At 45.7% G+C, this 22,253-nt stretch overlaps 1 protein-coding gene and 1 non-coding gene across 10 annotated transcripts in view; both read right to left on the reverse strand.

The window, feature by feature from the left end:
* Dop1b (DOP1 leucine zipper like protein B) overlaps nt 1-22,253 on the reverse strand; it is a 126,254-nt gene that overhangs the window by 24,944 nt on the left and 79,057 nt on the right. For 7 of the 9 annotated variants that reach the window (XM_029564872.1, XM_029564868.1, XM_029564869.1 and 4 more), the window contains 7 exons: nt 21,748-21,803; nt 20,024-20,128; nt 19,860-19,926; nt 9,531-9,675; nt 2,179-2,261; nt 852-961; nt 600-746 (listed from right to left, as the gene is read on the reverse strand). In XM_029564872.1, coding sequence (XP_029420732.1) covers nt 600-746; nt 852-961; nt 2,179-2,261; nt 9,531-9,675; nt 19,860-19,926; nt 20,024-20,128; nt 21,748-21,803 — 713 coding nt within the window. The remainder of the gene's footprint in view (nt 1-599; nt 747-851; nt 962-2,178; nt 2,262-9,530; nt 9,676-19,859; nt 19,927-20,023; nt 20,129-21,747; nt 21,804-22,253) is intronic. The other 2 variants (XM_029564873.1, XM_029564871.1) reach the window with 1 other exon arrangement.
* On the reverse strand, nt 18,714-18,838 carry LOC115070879. The gene has a single exon (XR_003849983.1). It is a non-coding gene; the product is annotated as a U6atac minor spliceosomal RNA (small nuclear RNA).

Raw genomic sequence — 22,253 nt, forward strand, 5'->3', positions numbered from 1 at the left:
TCCCCTGGAACTGGAGTTACGGGCAGTTGTTAGCTGCCATGTGGGTGCTGGGATTCGAACCCGGGTCTTCTGTAAGAACAGCTAGTGTTCCTAACCACTGAGCCATCTCTCCAACCCCCAAATTATTTATTTTTAAAATTACTTATTTTTAAATTATTTTTATTATTTTATGTCTATGAGTACTATGCCTGCATGTGTGTAAGTGCACCTGTGTTGTGCAATGCCCATGGAGGACAGAAGAAAGCGTCAGATCCCCCTGGAACTGGAGTTATGGACGATTGTTAGCTGCCATATGGGTGCTGGGATTTGAACCTGGGGACTGGCAAGAGCAGCCAGTGAGTAGTTCTTAACTGCTGAGTCATCTCTCCAGCCCCAGTCACAGGCTTTCTTAATTTAATGAGATTCTTCTTTTGATAAAGAGTCACCTGAGTATTTTGAGAGATTTCATGTCTTTGCAGTGAACACAGGGTTAAAATGAGCGCCCATGACAGGGAGGTACTGGGGCGTGAGTTGACATTATTGGTCCATATCCATTTCAGAATCATGTGAACCCAAACACTGAAGACTCAAAGCACGTTTATGAAGACAGCGTTTCTTACTGAACACAAGAAGTATCCATCTGAAAGAAAGTAGGGTCCAAAAACAGCTCCAGCACCTCCTTCTTCCATGCTCGCTTGGTGTAGGCATAGCCGCTCAAAGAGCTCAGCAGCTGGGTGCTGGCCCGGAAGCTGGGGGCGTTGTAGGCACTGTGGGAACAGAGGAGTCAAGGTCAAAGACCATCCGAGGAAGACCAGCTGCCTCATTTCTCAAAACGTGATTTCTGTATGTGGGTGAGATGGAGACCACGTGACCTGTGATTGCGCAGGTAAGGAAAAACGTAGTAGAGCAGGCGGGAGATCAACGGCACCGCTTTCTCTTTCTCGTCACTTCGATAAACCATGTCCAGGAGAGAAGCCAGAACCTAAAAGAATGAGACCCTTAAGAAAACAGGGTTCTGCTGGAGTGGTGAGCGGGGGCGCCCTGAAGCATAATGCAGCAAGAAAGGCCCGTGCAGCTCGAGGTCTGCTCTGGTTCATCTGGGGTGTCTCCCAAAGGCCAGTGTGCTTAAGACTTGGTTGCCAGATATGGCACTACAGGGCGAGGGTAGAAACTCCAGGAGATCTGGAGGAAACAGGTCACTGACAGTGCTGTGACCTTGTCCCCTCTTGCTTCCTGGACATCATGAGGTGAGTGCCTCTGCTCTACCTCCTGCTCCCCAAAACGAGGCTCTGCCTTCCCAGAGGCACAAAGCAACAGCCAACCAATTGTGCACTGAAATCTCTAAAACCATACGCCAAACTTTCCTACTTTCAAACTGAATTTCCCTGGGGCTGGAGAGACAGTTCAGTGGTTAAGAGCACTGGCTGCTCTTGCAGAGGACCTGGGTATGGTTCCCAGCACCCACATGGCAGCTAACAACCATCCGTAACTCCAGTTCCAGGGGATCTGATGCCCTATTCTGGCCTCTTCGGGCACTGCAGGACATGGGTGCACTTATAGACCTGTAAGCACATTCATACACAAAAAATAAATCAATTTTGTTTGTTTGTTTTTGAGTCAGGATCCCCCTGTATCCCCAGGTGGCCTGGAACTCACCATGTAGACCAAGCTGGCCTCAATTTCAGAGAGATCCACCTGTCTCTGCCTCCCAAGTACTGGGACTGGGATCAAAGGCGTGTGCCGCCATGCCTTCCAATAAATAATTTATTTTAAAAAAAGTTTATTATTTTTATTTATTTTTTATGTGCATGAGTGTATTGCCTGCATGTATGTGAGTACACCCGTGTCGTGCATTGCCGAGGAGGTCAGAAGAGGGCTTTGGATTCCCCTGCAACTGGAGTTAAGGATGGTCCATAGCTGCCATGTGGGTGCTGGGAATTGAACCCAAGTCCTCTGCAAGAAGCACCCAACGCTCTTAACTGCTGAGCCATCTCTCCAGCCCCTATTTTTTATTCTTAAATTGAATTTTCCAGGTATTTTGCCACGGCAACGGGAAGCAAACTAACACAAGGTCCAGACTTCAGAACTCACCTAGGAGGCAGCCCCCACACACTGGCATCCAGAATGAACACATGCCTTCATAATGAGTCAAGACAGCAAGCACTTCCATGAGGGACCACAAGTCAGGTGTGTATTTACCTCTGCCAAGAGAGAGAGGGCTTGCACACTGTAAACAGAGGGGGCGGACGCAGACACCATGGCTGAGGAGGCAGCAGCATCTGCTGACAGAAAGAGGCACTTGTTTAGCTACGAGGGGTGAGTGACTGCTGCCCTAGAGCCCAGGAAGCTGAGTCATGAGCTCTCACCTCTCAGGCTGCAGATACATAAATTTTAGGCACTAGAATGTAGACATTTGTATCAAATGAATTAGCACTGGCTCATTACCTCCAAATCTTCTTGATGACCTATCTAATGTTCTGGTCTCTAAACCCTCAAATCTATCTTCTGCCACTAACTGTTCCTATCGCACTGCTGATCTCACTACGTGTGAGCATGCTTGAACATTTCCTGCTTTGTCCAGCCTCTGTCCCTGAGTCATGTGCCGTCAGTACTCAGGAGCTCCTGGGCCGTCCTTTACCTATGCTCTTACATCCTGGCTTCTCACCTGCTTGGCAAACACCCTGAACTCTTGTACTCTTTTCCTCTGGAAAGTGTAATGCTGGCTAACCCCAATGAGCTTCCGCAGCCGGTGGATTATGGCCTGTCTCCTCTGAAACGCATGTTTGGATCTCCCTGCTCTTGTGGTAGCTTTGGGAGGGGGGCTTTTAAAGGTGATTAGGTTGTTGTTGTTGCTGGGCATGATGGCTCACGCCTTTAATCCCAGCATTTGGGAGGCAGAGGTAGGTGGATCTCTGTGAGTTCAAGGCCAGCCTGGTCTCCAAGACAGCTGGGGCTACAGGGAGACCCTGTCTCAAAAAGACCAAAAAAAAAAAAAAGGTGACTAGGTTGTTATGAGGAATAAATGCCTTTTTCTTGACTGGGACTGGACTGGTTACCATGAGAATGGGCTGTAAAAGAGCAAGGGTAAGCTGGACTGGAGAAAGAACTCAGTGACAGAGTACTTGCCTAGCATACAAGAGGTCTGAGGTTCAACCAGAACCGTAAAAACGAAACAGTCAGGCATGGTGGCACACGCCTGTAATCCCAGCACTAAGAGGCAGAGAAGCAGGAGGATCAGGAGTTCAAAGGCCTCTCACTGTCTGTGAATTTGAGGCCAGCTGGATGATGCGATGCCCTGCATTAGTTGCTTTTCTCTTGCTGAGATAAAACGCCATGACCAAGGCAACTTATAGAAGGAAGAGTTTATTTGGACTCATGGTTTTGGGGAGTTAAAAGTCCGTAACAGTGGGGGAAGCATGGCAGCAGGTTGCTGGGGTAGGAAGCTGAGAGCTCACATGTTCAAGCATATGCAGGAGGCAGACAGGGCAGAGCTGGGAGTGGACAAACCTATGAACTCTCAAACCCACCCCTGTGATGTGCTTCTTCCAGCTGGAACACACCTCCTGAAGGTTCCAGGACCCTCCCAAAACAGTGCCACCAACCGACCACATGTTCAAACACTTGAGTGTATGGGGGACATTCTCATTCAAGCCACCACAAACCCCGTCTCAAAACAAACCAAACTCTAAAACCAAACCAAACACCAAAACAAGCAAGTCAGCAAAGCAGAGAGCGAATTTCCGAGTCCTCTTCTGGTTAGTTGCTATCCTGATGAAAACCAAGCTTCAAAGGGTTCTCAGCATCAGTCTCTACCCTCACCTCCTATCCTCTTCTGTCCGCCCCATCAAACGGCCCTCTCACCAGCATCCTAACCCCTGGCACTCAGGCTTCCAGTCCAGTGGATCCTGCCTTATCTGACTCCTGCTCCACAGCCTTTCAGGTACTCTCACGCACTTGGAGGCACTGCCTCCTAGACTCCAGGATGTGCTACCCTGCTTTTCCTAGCAAGTGACTGCTTGCTCATCGGTGCCAGTTTTCTCTTTTCCTGACATCTCAGATTTAAGATGTGTAACATAACTCAGCTTCCCCCAACATGTCCGTCCTCCAGTCTTCTCCACCTCAGGAAATTGTTTAACCCCCAAATCATCTAAATTTATTTATCTGTCTATGTGTATCAGTACTTTGCCATAGGTGTGCAATGCCCACAAAGGCCACAAGAGGGCGTCAGATCCCTTGGAATGGGAGTTAGAACTGTTATTAGCCACCATGTGGGTGCTAAGAACCAAACCTGGGTACTCTGCAAGAGCAGCCAGTGCTCTTAATCACTGAACCATCTTCCAGCTCTCATCAAATCATCTAAATCACCCTTCATTGAATCCCCAACCTATTGTCATCTTGCTCTCCCTGAGCTTAGATCTTGCCTCTCAATCAGCCTTGCCACCCAACCAGTATCATTTGGGAAGGTTTGAGATGGGTCTCACTATGTAGCTCTGCGTGATCTAGAACTTGTTTATGTAATCCAGGTTGGCTGTAAACTCACAGAGATCTGCCTGCCTCTGCCTCCCAATGCTAGGACTAAAGGGGTGTGCCACCACTCCCGCCCAGCCCAGTATCATTTACAAACCACTCAGAAATCCATTTAATGGCACTTCCAGGTTCTGCCCTTCCACAATACAGTCAGTATTACTCACAAAGTTAAATTGATGTTTTCTGAAGATTAAGTATAATTACATGACTGCTCTGCATAATTTGACAGCATGAGATTTCAGAGCCTTCCAAGGGCTCTACACCAAGCTTGACAACCTTCAGTCGCATCCTCCCCTCCAGCTTGTCATTAATCAAGTGTCTCAAAGCCTGTGCCTCCTCTACCTCTAGGACTTGCAGGGAGTATAGCGCTCCCCTGACCTGTGCTGTGCCTTCCTGGCTCTCAGGACAACTGCTGCTCCCTGGGACTAGCTCTGTCACATCTGAAGGCCTGGCCCAGCCTAGTCACTCCCTATCACATCATTCTTATGCTCTCACAGTTCTAAACCACCTGCAATTCTTATATAAGCAGCTACATAGTGAGTTTTGAGGCTGGCCTGGGTTATTTTTTTATTTTGAAATCATTTTCAGAAGGGTTACAAAGGGGGTAATTCCCTTCTTGATTATCACTTCTCCCAAGCCCAGTGAGAGTACCACCCAAGTCTGAACAGAGCACAGCACCTACTGGGCATTTCTTTCACAACTCTGAACTTCAGAACCCTTATATCTGCTACAACACAAACACCTGAAATGGAGGAAAACCATAATGTTGAGCCTCACTCTGCACAGGGCTTGTACAGCCAACACGTACACTTGACTTTATTAACCTGAAAAACAAATGCAATTAGGAGGCAGACACCACTGTGTGGCACTCTGAAACTTGTAATTAAGCCTTATTGAGAAACTGAGAAATCACTTCCAGCCTCTCATTTCTATGTTTTGTAGGAACTAAAAGGAGCCAGGTGAGAATTTTACCACAATATTGTCTTCAGGTTAAATTTAATTATTGTACAAAAAAAGGTGTGGTAACACCTGGAAAAAAACAACTCAGCTACAGCAAGTGGGAGCCACCATTTAGAAATGGCCTCAGGCAAATCAGCACAGTGAGGCAAGAGTATGTTCCCTACGGCCTCTTCTGACCTCCAAGGCATTGCATGACATGGGTGCACTCACATACATGCAGGCAATACACTCATACACATAAATAAAAATAAAATATTTAAAAAACTTATAGTAGCCATACAGGGTTTCAAATTTATATTCTTTTTCAAAAATGTGTATGAGTGTTATGCCTGCATGTGTTTAAGTACACTCATGTTGTACAATGCTGTCTTAGTTTGTTCTTCATTGCTGTGACAAAACACTCTGACCAGTACCAACTTGGGGAGGAAAGAGTTTATTTGTCTTACATCTCCCAGGTCGCACACAGTTCATCAGGGAGCCCAAGGTAGGAACTCAGGGCAGGAACTTGGAGGCTGGAGCACAGGCCATGGAGGAACGCTGCTTACAGGCTTGCTTTCCTGGCCCCTGCTCAGCCTGCTTTCTTATGCAACACAGGCCCACCTGCCCAGGGGTGGCACCACCCACAGTGGGCTGGGCCCTCCCACATCACTCATCAAGAAGATGCCCTTCAGACATGGCCACAGGCCAGTCCAATAGAGGCAATTCCCCCACTGAGGCTCCCTCAACCCAGGTGTGTCAAGTTGACACTAAAGCTATCCAGCACAAATGCCCACAGAGGTCAGAAGAGGGCTTGGAGTTACAGATGGTTGTTAGCTGCCATGTGGGTGCTAGGAATCGAACCCAGGTGCTCTTCAAGAACAGCCAGTGCTCTTAGCCACTGAGCCATCTCTCTAGTCCCTCAAATTTATATTCGAAGATATAATTCCATTTTTTATTGTGAGGATTATATCAGTTTAGTTATTATAGTATTCTCTATTTCTTTGTTTTATTAACTTCCCAGACTGGTTTTTATCTCCAAAGTTCAATTAGGGCATAGGTGAAGGCACACTGGGGCTGTAGAAGAGTGATAGAAAAATAATGGGTGCCTGGCTAATGGGATAGGTCCAACATCAAGGCCTGGATACCCAGGACCTCCTGTGGAGTGAGGACCACAGCTGGGCCTCAGGGGAGGTGGGAGCCCCGTTCCAGAGATTCAGTCCTCCCAAGACCAGGACCTACAAATAACAGAGGCCTCCCCTGCCCCCAGCATAAGAGGCAAAGCCTCTGCCATACGCAACCTGGGAGCTCAGGGGAGGGGGCTGTGGGGAGTGCAGTCACTCAGAGAAGACTGAAACTGCTGCCCAGCTTCAGGAAGTCCTCCATGCTCCACTCTGCTCCACCATTAGCCTTCTACCAGACAGATGTGGAACTGCAGCTCAAGGCAGGGGTCCAAAGTGTCAGGCTCATGTGAAGAGACCTCAGCTTCAGCTCCAGGTTCACATGAGGGGACCACAGCTCTAGCCCAAAGAAGGGGGATTTATTTTTATTTTAAATTATGGGTATATGTGTGTGTCAGAGTATGGGTTTATACATGGGAGTGCAGTTCCTGCAGAGGCCAAAAGAGGGCATCAGATTCGCTGGAACTGGGGTCATAGGTGGTTGTGAGCTGCCAAGAGTGGGTGTTAGGCACTAAGCTCAGGTCCTCTGTGAGAACAGTATACTGAGTCATCTCTCCACCTTCCATTCCTGCCAGCCTCTGTCTCCAGACCTTTGAACCCTCCTCCCAGTCAGGCATATGACCCAGAAAAGAGCCACCCAGAGTCTGCAGAGAACCTGACTGACTCCACTTAAGCACAGGGTCCCCAATATACCTAAAGTCAGATACTGACCCCGGGGTTTCTCACATACATGAGCCTAGGTTCTTCGCTGGTGTTTATGTTTCTGATACTCCAGGATGGATCAGTTATTTGCAAGAGAAAAGAGCTTTGACCCACTGACATGTATATAGTAAAAGTGGCCAATTTAACTGTTTCTGTGGAAGTAACAATTGCTCATGATTCTGGCAGAAGAGTAATAAAAGCTCATTTTTTTGAGACAGGTAGCCCAGGCTGGCCTCAAACTCTCTAGGTAACTGAGGATGACCTTGAGTTTCTGATCTTCCTGCCTCTATCTCCCAAGTACTGGGATTACAGGTGTACACTACCACGCCTAGTTTATGCTCTGCTGGGGTTTAAACCCAAGGTTGTATGCCTGCCAAGCACTTTATCAACTGAACTATAGCCCTACCCCTTAAAGTTAACAATTTTTGAACATTTACTCTGTGGCAACACTGTGTTACACAGTTCATATTGAGAATGAAGGTATAATTTCTTGTCCCTGTGTAAATGAAACGGGCCAAGCACAGTTCTTGTCTTAAGCAACATTGGCATGGGGTGGACTCCCTTGTCCCACTGTTAAACAACAGGGAACAAATAAGAAAAATAGTGAAGGTCATCCCATGTCCCTTGATTTGTTTTGTGTACCAGTCAAAATAGTTTACTTGTGCCAGCAAGATGGCTCAGTGGATAACAGGAGCTTGCTGTGCAAGCCTGACCACCTGAGTTTGATCCCCCAAGCCCATGTAATGGTGAAAGGACGTAACTGATGCCATAAAGTTGTCCTCCAACCTACACATGTGCACTGTGGCACGAATGCTCCCCCATGCGCCCTCCCACAGTACTACTGATCAACATAGTTTACTTAGTGAAGCTAGCAAATGGGTCATCAGGATTCATTTCCATGCCTCTGGCGCACTGTGCCCACCGATGCAAACCATTAGCAGGCATGATCCCAAGCAGTTTCCCCATACTGTGGTTTGGGTATGGTTTGAGTGTCCCCCAGGGCTTTGTGTTGAAATTTAATCCCGACTGTGAGGTGCTAAGAGGATGAAGAAGTGATCCAACTATGGTGTTCAGAGGTGAGGCCTCCAGGTGATTAGAATTAGATAAGGCCAGCAGGTGACTCCTCCTGGCTTTACAAGAGAAAGACATCTATGCATGCCACGGGATCTTTACAAGAGAGAGATATCCATGCATGCCATGGGGTCTTTACAAGAGAGAGACATCCATGCATGCCATGGGATCTTGCTTCAGAACTGAGCCAGCAGGAAGGATGCCACCAGACATGATCCCATAGCCTGTGCCTCCAGAAGCCCAAATAAATCTCTCTTCCTTATAACTGGCAAGAAAAAACAGACTAACATACCTGCCTTGAAAGGCCAGTCACACGTAATATAACTCAATGACGGCCCCAAAACATTAGAAACATCCTAGTCAACTTCTGTTTTGCTGCTGTCCAGTTTCCCAGACTGTAGTGGTCAGTGTCCTAAGATCTGCCTGGTTGGCAGATACGAATGCTGGTCCCCAGCATATTGGCAATCAACAGACTACAGGATGACACTGAATCCCAGACTTCACCAGTGTCTCCTTCAGGGCTTGTGACCTATGTCCTGGGGAGCCCTGGTTAATAAGGCAGCCCTGTCAGTGCTTCTCAGGTGCATGCTAGTGCACGGGACCTCCTTTGTAAAACCTCTACGATCATAGAGAGTGGGTTGAGATCATCTTGGAAGTTACTTTGGGGACTCCATCTGGGTTCAGAAAGTTTAATGTGGCAGCATACGCCCCTGGGATCCCACCGTTGAAATCCTGCTGTTCACAATATATACAGCTGAGGTGGCCAGAAGTAACTGGGTGAGTTACTTAGCCAATGAGCACACAGGAGAGGCCTGGGCGAATGAACAGGCCTAAGAAGGCAGTGTGTTTTTTCCTATACTTAGACCATATTTTTTAACTTCCCAATAATTCCCCCTCAGCTCCACCACGGTATAACCGCTAAGTATAAATGCCACATGTTGGCGATTACAACTTGACGCTTTGATGTATGTATAAACTGTGAAATAATTACAATCAGGTTAATTAACATCACTTCCAATCCTCACAGTTTCCATGTTCTTCCCGTGTGCGTGTGTGTGTGTGTGTGTGTGTGTGAAGAAACCGGCCCCGAGCTGACTGCGAGCACTGCTTTGCTTTCCCACCACCTCCACATACCATACAGATCATCTTCAGCATCAGACTCTTCCAGTGAGACCTGAGGCTGGGCTTTCACTTCCAGGTTTCTGCTGAGCCAGCTCGTTTGTTCCAAGGAGGAGCCGGCAATGTTCCCTACAGCTTCCAGGATCTTCTGAGTGATTTCCTGCAGAGCCATCAGAAGAAAACAGGCATTCAGTTAGGGAAAAGGAGGTGGGTGCATAGAAATGGGGCACAGGCTGCCACTGGGAGCCATTTATGCACCATTAAACTTTCAAGGAGCCACGTCAAAAGGTAACAGCGGGTACAGTTAATATTAGTATGTTATATACCAAAAACAGTATCAATATATAGTCAACATAAAACTTAGAGATTTTTTTGCAGTTTTTTTTCTACTAAGTCTTTGGAATCCAATGTGTACTGTGCATTTACAGCCACATGCTTCTGACCAGCCACACTTCAAGTGTTCACTAAGCACATGGGGTAATGGCTGCTGTACTGTCCTGGCCAATGGAGGCACTCCAGTGATAAGGTTGCACATTATAGAAAGAGATTAGTTTTCTGGCTTCTCTAGGACCATGGTTTGCACTAGTGTTAACTAAAAGTTACAGGAGTGGGGCTTAGAGAGACGGCTCAGTGTTAACAGCATTGGCTGTTCTTGCAGAGGACCTGGATTTGATTTTCAGTACCCACATGCTGGGTAACAACTGTCTATAACTCCAGCTCCAGGGGACTCTGATGCCCTCTTCTGGCCCCCTTGAGCACTGCAAGCACGTGATGCACTTAACATGTATGGAGGCAAAATACTCATACATATAAAAAACAAATCAATCAAAAAAACTTTCTTAAAAATTTTATTTTTGCCAGGTGTGGTTTGCACACCTTTAATCCCAGCACTCAAGAGGCAGAGGTGGATCTGCCTCTGTGAGTTCAAGGCCAGCCTGGTCTACATAGTAAGTTCCAGGACAGCTAGGGCTACAGGGAGACCCTGTCTCAAAAAAGACCAAAATTTTTTTTAAATTTTATGTGTATGAGTTTGTTGCCTGCATATGTTTAAGTATACCCATATCATGTAGTGCCCGCGGAGGTCAGAAGAGGGCACTGGATCCCCTAGAACTGGAGTTACAGATGGTTGTTAGCTGCCATGTGGGTGCTGGGAATTGAACCTGGGTCCTCTGCAAGAGCAGACGGTGCTCTTAACTACTGAGCCATTTCTCTAATGCCTGCCCCCCCAAAATTTTTAATTATATACTCATGGGGCAGGAGCATGGCTCATGGCAGAATGCTTGCCTAGCATGTGAGGGCCCTGGACTCCATCTCCAGCACTTTGAAGCTAAGCTACAGCTCTGAGATGAAGCCCTAAAAATTGGGATCTGTCTTTAAAAACTTTCTTTTTCAACTCTGGCTTCACGTAGTTGGTATCATGATGCTGGGAGCAAACATGGACCACCTGAAAAGCTCTAGCCTGTGCCAAGAGACATATCTCCTGGTTCCCGTGCCTGGGGCACAGAGCTATAGCTACATGTGCATGCTTGCTGGCTGTCTAAAATCTACAACACTGTTTTGGGCAAGGCTGAGAGGACTGAGACCCTCTCTCCATCTATGTTTGGCCCAAATGGTAAATGGTAAATAAGTTCACTTCCCCCCCTTTTTTTTTGGTCTTTTTGAAGCAGGGTCTCCCTGCAGCCCCAGCTGTCCTGGAACTCACCATGTAGTGCTGGGACTACAGGTGTGCACCACCACACTCAGCTTCACTTTCCCATTTATATAAATATATTGTTTTTCTCTTAATGTGGGAAAGTGTTTGAACCCAAAGCCAAGCCGTGTGGCTAGGATCTCTGGGAAGAATTTGGTAACCATACAGGGAGAATTCTCAGTGGTATCATCTGGACAAAAGGGGGTTCATGGGAAGGGTGCCTGGACTGTAAATCCTAGTTTGGTTTTAGAACTTTCTCTCCCTCTCAACCTGTACCCACAGCCCTTTGCTACTTGTGATGAAATAGAACAACGGATGTTTTGGAAGCTAATGGGCCAATGTTTGTTGCCCTAGTGACTCTGGAGGGTGCTGCCAGATCTTGCTCATGTTTAGTTTATTCCCTTGCCACTTGTGGCTTCTTGGGAGCCAATCTGTGGCTTTCTTTAGTGAACTCATAGCTTCTTGAAGAGCCTTTTGAGGTTGTTTTGAACCAAAATTTAGGATTCTTTCAAAACTATTTGACAAAGCAGTTAGGGCTCTTATTTTTTTGTCTTTTTTGAGACAGGGTCTCCCTGTAGTCCAAGCTGTCCTGGAACTCACTATGTAGACCAGGCTGGCCTTGAACTCACAAAGATCCACCTGCCTCTGCCTCCCAAGTGCTGGGATTAAAGGTGTGCGCCACCACACGCGGCTAAGTGCTATGTGGCTCAGGCTGGCTTCGAACTCCAGATCCTCCTGCCTCTGCCTCTTCAGCATATCCTACCGGTGTGTGCCACCACTACTGGCAGGGTTCTTTTTTGTATGTTTGTGTATGTTCAGGGCTGAGTGTGCATGTTTGCATGAAGGCCAGAAGTCAGCCTCTGCTGTTGTTCCTCGGGTACCATTCATCTTGTTCTTTGAGACAGTCTCTCATTGCCTTGAAGCTCACTAAGCATGCAGGCTAGCTGGCTGGTGAGCTCCAGGATCTTCCTGCCTCTGCTTCCCAAGTGCCGGGATTACAGGCATGTCCCACCACACTGGGCTTGAGGCTTTAGCTCTGTTTTTCTTTCTGCTAAAATAACCAAAGTTGCTTTGAGGACTGTTATTCAGTCAGTCCTGGCTGATTCAAATACAGGCACCAAAAATAATTCCACTTGAGACACACAAAAAAAACAAGTTACTGCTCTAGAAAGATTTGACTCAAGGTTGATAAAGCTTGCACATCTTGGGGCTGGAGAGATGGCTCAGCAATTAAGAGCACTGACTGCTCTTGAAGAGGACCTGGGTTCGATTCCCAGCACCCACATGGTGGCTACAAACTGTCCTTAACTCCGGTTCCAGGGGAATCCGATGCTCTCTTCTGACCTCCGCGGCATTGTATGACATGGGTGCACTCACATACATGCAGGCAATACACTCATACACATAAAATAATAAATGAAATAATTTAAAAAAACTTGCACATCTTAAGGTTTAGCCATGTAATCACATGGCCTTAGCTCGTTTCACTTTGTTACGAATATAATTTGGGGAACACAAATGGCCAAAGTATAGACAGTAAGAGTCTGCAGACTGTGGATCCTTGGACAGGACTCCTATACTAAACTTCACCCACCCAGGGCTTAGGGACCATTGTAGAAGAGAGAATGGAAAGACTGTAAGAGTCAGGGAGGAGGTGCATGACCATATGGGACACAGTCCTACAAGCTCCTGGGACCTTGCTCATAGGAATCTACAGCAATGGTGTCAGCATGCACAGGACCCATACAAACTCACAGACAAAAACCCAGCACAGAACTGTGGAAATGGGCAGCAGGCCTCAACCTTAACCAAAGAACTATTGGCAGCTGATTACTGGGGCCCCAATCTTAAGTTGAAGAATTATTGGTAGTCAATTACTGCTGGGTGAGGAAGAGCTGATCTTAATTGGAGAGACTCTAGATAGGCTGACTAGACCCCAGTGGATGAACTTGCACTAAGGGACGTCTGGGGACACTAACTTGATGCTGATAGGCCTTAACACAAATGACAGAATGTATGAATTCCGGTGGGGCGGGCTATGGGAGATGCCAACGGGGAAGGGGTATAAAGGTGATTAAGATGTTCTGTATGAAATACACAAAAATTCAATTTAAAAATTTATCAAAAAAAAAAAAGTTTTTGAAAGGTAGCCAGAGAAAAAAATGTGCTAACAGGATATCATTCATAAGAATTTGTGACACTGTATCAGAAACTATGGAGGTCTGAAAACCAAATAATATCACTAAAATGCTGATTTAAAATATCTCAAGATAGAAATCAATCCAAGTCCAGTATATCATTCATATATATATATAAAATTTGGATTTAACTGGTTAGAGCTGGTAAATTCCTATTACCATGGTGCTTTGTATTATGACTAAAATTTTAAAACAAGTAGTTCAGCCAGGAGTGGTGGTGCACACCTTTAATCCCAACACTCGGGAGGCAGAGGCAGGCGGATCTCTGTGAGTTCAAGGCCAGCCTGGTCTACATAGTGAGTTCCAGGACAGCTGGGGCTACAGGGAGACCCTGTCTCAAAAGGACCAACCAAAAAAACCCACGAAACAAGTAGTTCTCTGACAAATGGGTTAATTTAAAGGTGTTCCATTGTTTTTTAATGAATAACATTTGTGTGTGTGCACATATGTGCTTGCATGTGAGCCGCATCACACGTGGAGGTCAGAGGACAACCTGTAGGAGTCAGTTCTCTCCTTCCACCATGTGTCCAGGGCATCAACCCAGGTGGTCAGGCTTGGCAGCAACTGCCCTTACCATCCAGCCATTTCACTGGTCTCTTTTTGCTTTCTCTAATACACACTGTTTAATGGCAAAGTACATATTTCACCAGAAAAGTGAAAGGCACACTGAAGGAAAATTCCTCTTTCAATTCAATTTTTTCAAAAGCAATCTTTTTTTTAAAAATTTTTATTATTTTTATTTTATGTCTGCATGTAGGTAAGTGCACCCATGTGGTGCAATGCCCAAGGAGGACAGAGGAGGCTGTCAGATCCCCTGGAACTGGAGTTATGGACAGTTGTTAGCTGCCATGTGGGTGCTGGGATTTGAACCCAGGTCTTCTGCAAGAACCGTCAAGTGTTCTTAACTGCTGAGCCATCTCTCCAGCCCTAAAAGCAATCTTTTTAAGACATGTTTAAAATTTTACGTGTTTAAGTGTTTAGCCCGTATACAGGAGTACTGTGTACATGCCTGCTGGCCATGGAGGCCAGGCGAGGGCATCAGATTCCCTGGGACTGGAGTTAAGAATGGGTGTCAGCCACCATACAGATACTGGGAACCAAGCCTGGATCCTCTAGAAGAACAGTAAGTGCTCTTAACCACTGAGCCATCTCTCTGGCCCCTACATGTGCATTCCCAATTGGTAAATAAGCAATAGCACTTGTGAGGCAGGCAGATGTGGACAACAGCTTAGCAACCTGGGACTCCACTTGGCTGTGTACACATGTACTCCTCTTTTTACAACATACCTGGCTGCCTGAGACCCTTGAGAGCATGTACTATGTACACACCCCTCTTGGAACAATGCATCTAACAACCAACTGACAGCCTGTATACCTGGTTTAAACAACTGACAGCCTGTATACCTGATTTAAACAATGCAAATGTTTCCCTGAGCGACCCCTTGATACCTGGAACGTGCCTGAGAACTCATCCTGAAACCAACAGAGATGGGCCAAACTATGTGCAATAAGGCAGGCTATGTCCTCTAAGTGACATTTTAAGGAGAATCTCCTATTTACCATCATATGCTTATGACTATTTGGGTGTGCCTATGACTAAGATCAGATGCATTATGGGAAAGGACATGCACAGCGAGCAAAGGCTTACATAATCTAAGCCTGCCAATAAAAACAGCATCATCCCCACTGTGTCCATTTGTAACCAAGTTCGTTCTTCTCTCCAACCCCTAAATGGAACCCCAAAGCCTCACTCACGTCTCTCTCCAGTTTGTACTATCGCTTTGCTTTTGAATGACATTCCCTTGCCGCTGTTCCAATCTGGTGCACTTATTTCAGTCCACTGAGTAAGACACCAAAAACCTGGGAACATCCAGTCCCATCCCTGACACTGGTAACACTTGTCTGTATTCAAAGGTTTCTGTGGTTCTACGGGTCGTGCCTGGAGAACTGTAAAGATGTTATAAACAAAGAAACCAAGCTGATGCATTTTAGTCATATGCACGCTCAGACATGCATAGGCTATTCAAATGCAATTCTAGATGAGTACAATCTCAGAGAACTGAAATTCTAATAAAGAACCTGAAACTTCTGAAATGAGCCCTAACATAATTTTCTACTTGATATTATAATTCATTAAATATAAAATAATGTGCTTTCTCCTCAAACAGCACTTTCACCTTGGTTTATGTAAAAAAGACTAACAAACATAACCATTGACATCTACCCAATGATTTTATAGACATACACAGGCACCAAGGATCCAAGTGCAACCGATTATGACTAGTAATAATCAGATGCATACAGATTAGAAATGCATGTGCCAACATCTAAGTGTTAGTAGCAAAAACAAGGAGTCTTTCTGCAAGGAACAATATGTTCTAAAATGAAATGGAGATCTTTTTTAAAGGTTAAAAACTCATTCAATTTTATGTCTTAAAGGGCTTATACTGAGTTCAATATTGTATAACTGTATGAATTCAACTGTGAACCTAGAAACTTACAGCCACTTGTGAAAGAGATGTACTCTTGCTCTGGAGAGTGTTAATGAATATGTTAAAGCTGTAATGAAATGCTTCTTCTAATCATGTAATCATAAAAAAAAAAAAGACTCTAACAGAACACTCTCATGTCCCCTTCTGACAGAACTAAGCTTTGCGAACTGAAGTTCCTGGAAAAACTCCACATGTTCTCTGCAAGGCTGATTAGCACTTCCTTGATTGTTGAGGAGTCAGAACAGGTGAGAGCCAAGTTATCTTGGGCTACCTTTGGTTCCATAATACCCACTCACTACCCCTCTGTGTCTGGCCTGACATCTTCCAACCATCAGGTGAAGTCTCTGGGCTTATTAACCAGCTCCCACCAAGTCACAGTCACAGAAGACCATGAGACAGGCTCTGAAACCTTGCCTTGTTGCAAGCTGCCTGCCTGATGTTCCCACTAATGTACTGAAAATGCATCGATTTCCGACTGTCTTCCTCTCTCTGACTATGAGAGTTCCTGACACTGCTTCCATCACTGGAACATGGTATTCAGAGCAGGCTGAACCTGTGTTCTGGGGCCATGACTACTCAAATTCGGCTCAGAATCAACTCTTCTCTTTGAGGTGAGAGTTGTGTTTTGTGCTGACTGCTTGTTTTACAAAAAGGGTTTTATTTTTTTAACCATGGCTACCACAATTTCACATGGGTGTGGCTTTTGTTCTAAGACTCTGTCACTTTACGTGAATTTCAAGTAGACTTAACCTAAAGGTCACCCCAATTCACACTCCCTACCAAGAGGGACCAAAGAACAGAATGATTATTTCATAATAAATTGATTTATTTTAACAAATTAATTAGTGGTAAATGATTAATCAGAGATAAAAGTTTTTTCCTAGATTGGGCGGAGGGAGCTGTCAAGATGGAAACACCCTACCAAAAACCAGTAAGGGGTCTTCTGCATGGTCCCTATTCTCCAGTAGGTGGTGACAGCAGCTACCTTGGGCTGTGGTGCCCACTGTACGGTGCTCTAGTATGTATGGGTATTCCTACTTTGTGGAATAAGCATTTGGCTCCTTTTAAACTTAATGCATCAGGTGCCCCCAATGAACTCCATGCATCAACACAGCGGCAGCCACTCAGATGACACAGAGTCCTGAATCACTCAAGACAGGAATGGATGAGAAAAGAGGACCCAAGAAATTAGGATCTGTTTTCAAAACTTATCTTTTTCAACTTAGCTTCCTACAGAATTGATCATGATGGGAGTGAAAATGGTCCACCCCTGGAAACCCTGTTCCCTGCCAAGAGATCACTTCTATCTCTTGCTTCCAGTAACCTGAGTTCCCAGGTAAATCCACATGTGCTATTTTCTGGCTTTTGTTCCATTCTTTCTGATAGCTGCAACCCTGCTTTGAGGGAGGCACAGACAGGAGGAGAGATTCTTCCACCTCAGTTTTGGTCAAAACTGTCAATAAATTCATGCATATATAAAACTGTTTTCTTTTAATGCAGGCAAGTGGTAGGAACTACAACCAGGCCTTATGATAAAGGGCCCCAGTGACAGTGTGAATCAGCAAGCTGAGACAAATCAGGAGGTAGCCCCCAAATTTTCCAAAGAGGACAGTTTCAACTGGCAGGATAATCAAGTTCTCTTTGTTTTAATTCTGTCAAAGGAGTAACTAATGTTAATCAACAAGTTGGGGGTTTTGTTGTTTTCCTATCTGTCTCCCTGTCCCTGCCGTACATAGAACAACTTTTAAGTGACTGAACAGTTTTTATGATTCTTCACTCCTCTAGCTATAAAAGCAACTTCCACTGCTTGGCCCACTGAATACTTGTTTTAAAGAATGAAGTGATGCCTACTTAAAGCCGATTAAGGTATTTAAGTTAGGACATGGAAGCTGGAAGATCACGAGTTCCAAGCCATTCTACGCAACTTGGTAAGACAGTCTCAAAAAAAAAAGAAAAGTTCAGTATATAGCTCAGTGGTCCCAAGTTGATTTCTAAGCACCACAAAAACAAACCAACAAACAAACCAGCCCTAGACAGTGTGGCCCAGGCCACTGATCCAAATTCCGGGGAGACTGAGGCAAGAGGATTGTGAGTTTGAGACCAGCCTGGGCTACAGAGAATCTTTATCCAAAACCAGGGACTGGTGGGAAAGGGAGTCAGCCCAGATGTCCGGCAACAGATGAGTGGATAAAGAAAATGTGGTGTATATACACAGTGGAGTTTTATGTAGCCATAGAGGAAAAATGAAAAGGATGGGGCTGGAGAGATGGCTTAGCAGTTAAGAGCACTGGCTACTCTTGAAGAGGATCAGGGTTCGGTTCCCAACACCCATGTGGCAGCTAACAGCCATCCGTAACTCTAGTTCCAGGGGATCCGATGCCCTCTTCTGACCTCTGTGGGTTTTGCATGACACAGGTACACTTACATACGTGCAGGCAAAACACTCATATACATAAAATAATAACAATTTTTTTTTTGTCTTTTTGAGATAGGGTGTAGCCCCAGCTGGCCTGGAACTCACTGTGTAGACCAGGCTGGCCTCAAACTCACAGAGATCCGTCTGCCTCTGCCTCCCCAGTGCTGAGATTAAAGGCATGCACCACCAGGCCTGGCTTCCTGCTTTTTTAACTTAATATGTGTGTCATGAATACTTTCTTATGGTCATTTTAGTTCTTTGAAGACACTGTTTTGTTGGTCTTACAATTTATTCAATCATTTCTGTGTTCTTATTAACAATTCATATTTTAAAGATACTTACTCTCTGATATAAATAACACAGGTATGAATATCTTTATTTGAATATCTTTGTATATACTGTTTATTTAAATGCTTAGATACCACAGAGTAGGTGGCAATGCCTTAACCATATGTGTGCTGTTAGGCCCAAGGCCTCTTCCATCCTGGTCAAGGGGACTGCTAACCTGCTCTCTTTTCGTACAACACAAAATAGTGATTTTTAAAAAAAATGTATCATAACTTTGCAAAATTTTTAATTTATTTTTATTTTTTGTGAATGAGTATATTGCCTGCTTGTATGTAAGTGCACCTGTGTCATACAAAGCCCACAGAGGTCAATAAGGCTTCAGATTTCCTAAAACTAGAGTGCTGAGAACTGAACCTGGGTCCTGTACAAGAGCAGCCAGTACTCTTAACCACTGAGCCATCTCTCTAGCCTGGAATTTTTTTTTTTTTTTTTGAGATAGTCTCACTATGTAGCCCAGGTTGGCCTTGAAACTCATACCAATCCCTTTGCCTCAGCACAGCTCCCAACTCCAATTACTGGGTTTACAAGTTTGAGCCACCACGCCTAGCTAAGTGTTACTGTTTTAACATTTTCAAAAATTTAGTATTTTATTTATTATCTTTATGTGTATGAGTGTATTGCCTGCATGTATGTAAAATGCACCTGTGTCATGCAATGTCAGTAGAGGTCAGAAAAGGGTGCTGGATTCCCCCAGAACTGGAGTTACAGATGGTGTGGGTGCTGGGAATCAAACCCAGGTCCTCTCTAAGAGCAGCCAGTGCTCTTAATTGCTGAACTGTCTCTCCAGCCTCATTTTCAAAATTTCTTATGAACATGTATTGCTTTTACTGGGGGAAAGAACTTCTTCTGTATGGATACAGATTCATGCTTCCCAGCGAGATCTGCAGACATCTGCATGCACTGAGCAGTGCAGGGCATCTCATGAATTCCTCAGCAGGCAGCTTGGACATGACACAACTGTCATCAGGAAACCCTGGCTGGATCCTGCCTGAGCCCTCAATTATTGGAAGTAATCAACACAGGCAGAGCTGAGAAGCAGTTCTGCGTAAGGCTGACAACTGACAGTGAGTGATGTCCCTCAAGACAGACAGCACTGCGAGAATCACACCACGTTCTCAAATGCTTTCACACTGAGCAGAGTCACAATGTGTCCTCACACACTGATGAGAGTCACAACGGGCTCTCGATGTTCTCACTGACCTGCAGGTCCTTTTGGTACTTCTTGCTTTCCAGATTGGGAGTTCTCGTTACAAAGTCATTCAGCATGCTGTAGAGAGACAATCAGCTTCTGATCAAAACTGCTGAAGACATAAAATGTGTTCCAATAGAAACACTAGATCCACGTGGATGTGGACACTGGATACCTGAGAAGCAGAAAATAGCCCGGGGGAGCCAGGTTCAGCTGCACAGACTCCTTCAGGACTCCCAACAGCGAAGGGAAGGTCTCTTGCAAGTCTGGGATTGGGAGCCTATTTAAAACAAAAATGGGAAAAATAACCAAACCATGAAAAATAAAAACACTTACTAGAAGCACACTTCAGATGCAGGAATTTGAAAGCAGAGGCGGAAACAGTGCATCTGACTTTACCCCTGCACTTTTCATTAGTTTATACATGCTCAGCACTGACATTCGGCAAGCACCTATAATCAGCTTGCCAACAGGTGAGATGCTCTGGGCTTTCTCATCTATAAAATAAAAGCCTCAACCAATTGGCCTGGCCTGGCTACTGTTTTGCCTCCTGCACTTTGCTGACAGCAGGCGTTGTCTGTGGTAACGCCACAGAGTGTTAAGGTGATACCAATCAGCAGTCACGTCCCAGGCAGCGAGGAGGATGCTGATGCCCTATATACAGCCAGGCACTGCAGCAGTCTGCTGAAGCTTGGGTGCAGCCAGGGTTGCAGATCCCCATGCTGGCGCCTACCTTACTATGTCCTGTTCCACCTTGGCGCCTCCTCTGCAGCGGAGATGGTAAAAACCCACCCTGAAGCTAGGGAAGCTTGGAGACCACACGGGTCACTGAGATAAACCTGTTAGCATTGGCTAGCATAGGGAGTGGCCTGACTGGCCCCAGAACTACAATGATGCTCATGGGTGAGAGAGTAACAGCGAGTTAGAATTAAACCCTCAGTCCGGAGACTCTTCGGATTATGGTCTTCAATTTGCCTTTCTGGAACTTCAGAATGTGGTGAGTGGTAGTAACAGGGGTTGTGAACAAATAGACCAGAGTGGGCTATCAGAATTTTTTACTGTGAAACATCCAGGGGATAGTTACTGTCGGTGGATAGGCTGATGTGGGGGCACAGGTTGATATGTTGAAACACTTGGTCCCTAGTTGGTGGTACTGTTTTGGGAGGTGGTGGAGCTTTGGGGGCAGGAGGCATGGCAGGCTGAGGTGGGTCATGGGGGCAGGCCTTTATTTGAGTTTTCTGCCCAGATGTGACAAATCACACCACCAACTCTTGTTGCTATGGACAGACTGACTCCCACCACTGTGCCGTCCCTGTTGATGGAATAATATCCTTCAAACCAGCCAGAACGAGTCCTTCCTCCCTTAGGTGCTTCTGTCAGGTATTTGGTCACAGCAACATAGCACCTAATCCAACAGGCAGGGATGCTGAGTTTTCCTTGAAAGGCCATGTGCTCCTCCATCCCCACTGCAACACTGATGTCCTCTCTGGGGTCAGGAAACTAAACTTGGGATACTGTCATGGTAAATAAGGAACAGGCCCAGCAAAGCATTCTTTGCATACTGGGGAGTCCCCTCTACATTGGCTTCAGCCCAGACTGAGACTTTACCACTTTCCTGTTTATCTTCCTTTTAAAAATCAATTTTATACAGATTTCAATCTTTTAAAGCTTAATAGACCTCACATAAAGCTTTGATGACATATTCAACATGCAGCACATGGATTTTAAAAATGTCAGACCAGATCTCTAGGGGAGAAAAACAAAAACAGAGGCCATTTCCCACACCTCCAGAAAAACGGAGGCACTTTTGAGATGTTTTCTGAACTGAAGCTGGCACTGATTTGATGGTGACTGACGCAGAACCTGCAGGGCAGGAGTGTTTGTGAGGGAACACGATACCTTTGGATGAACGCGTAGCAAAACTGCAGCACGGGAATATCCACCAGAGGTGATTTCTGAAAATGAAAGCAAACCACGTGTGCCCAGTTGGTAGGAGGTGGGACCGTCAAAGGACTCAGCACAGAGAACAACAGAGTGTGTGTTTATGGTTAGACTCTGAAACGGTGTGAGTGCTTGTTCCCCAGATGGAGGTGTTAATTGTGGAACCTTTAGGAAGTGCGGCTTAGCAGGTCACAGACCACTGGTGGACAGACCTTTGAAGGTTACATCCTGGTCCCTGGTTCTGCCTCCCTCGCTCTCTGCTTCCTGGTCTGCTGTGATGTGAGCAACAGCCTCCCCACACTTCCTGGCATGGTGAACTGAGCTACTCCGCCAAGTCTTCTCTACCATAACGGGGTAAAACCTTCTGAAGCCATGAGCCGAAATACAGCTTTCCTCCCTTAAGCTGTTTCTTCTGACAGGTATTTTGGTCATGGTGACATGGCCATAGCACTGCTAGTGCACAA

The sequence above is a fragment of the Nannospalax galili genome, unplaced genomic scaffold, assembly GCF_000622305.1.
Source record: "Nannospalax galili isolate Female #2095 unplaced genomic scaffold, S.galili_v1.0 scaffold136, whole genome shotgun sequence".
In the NCBI taxonomy this organism is placed as follows: domain Eukaryota; kingdom Metazoa; phylum Chordata; class Mammalia; order Rodentia; family Spalacidae; genus Nannospalax; species Nannospalax galili.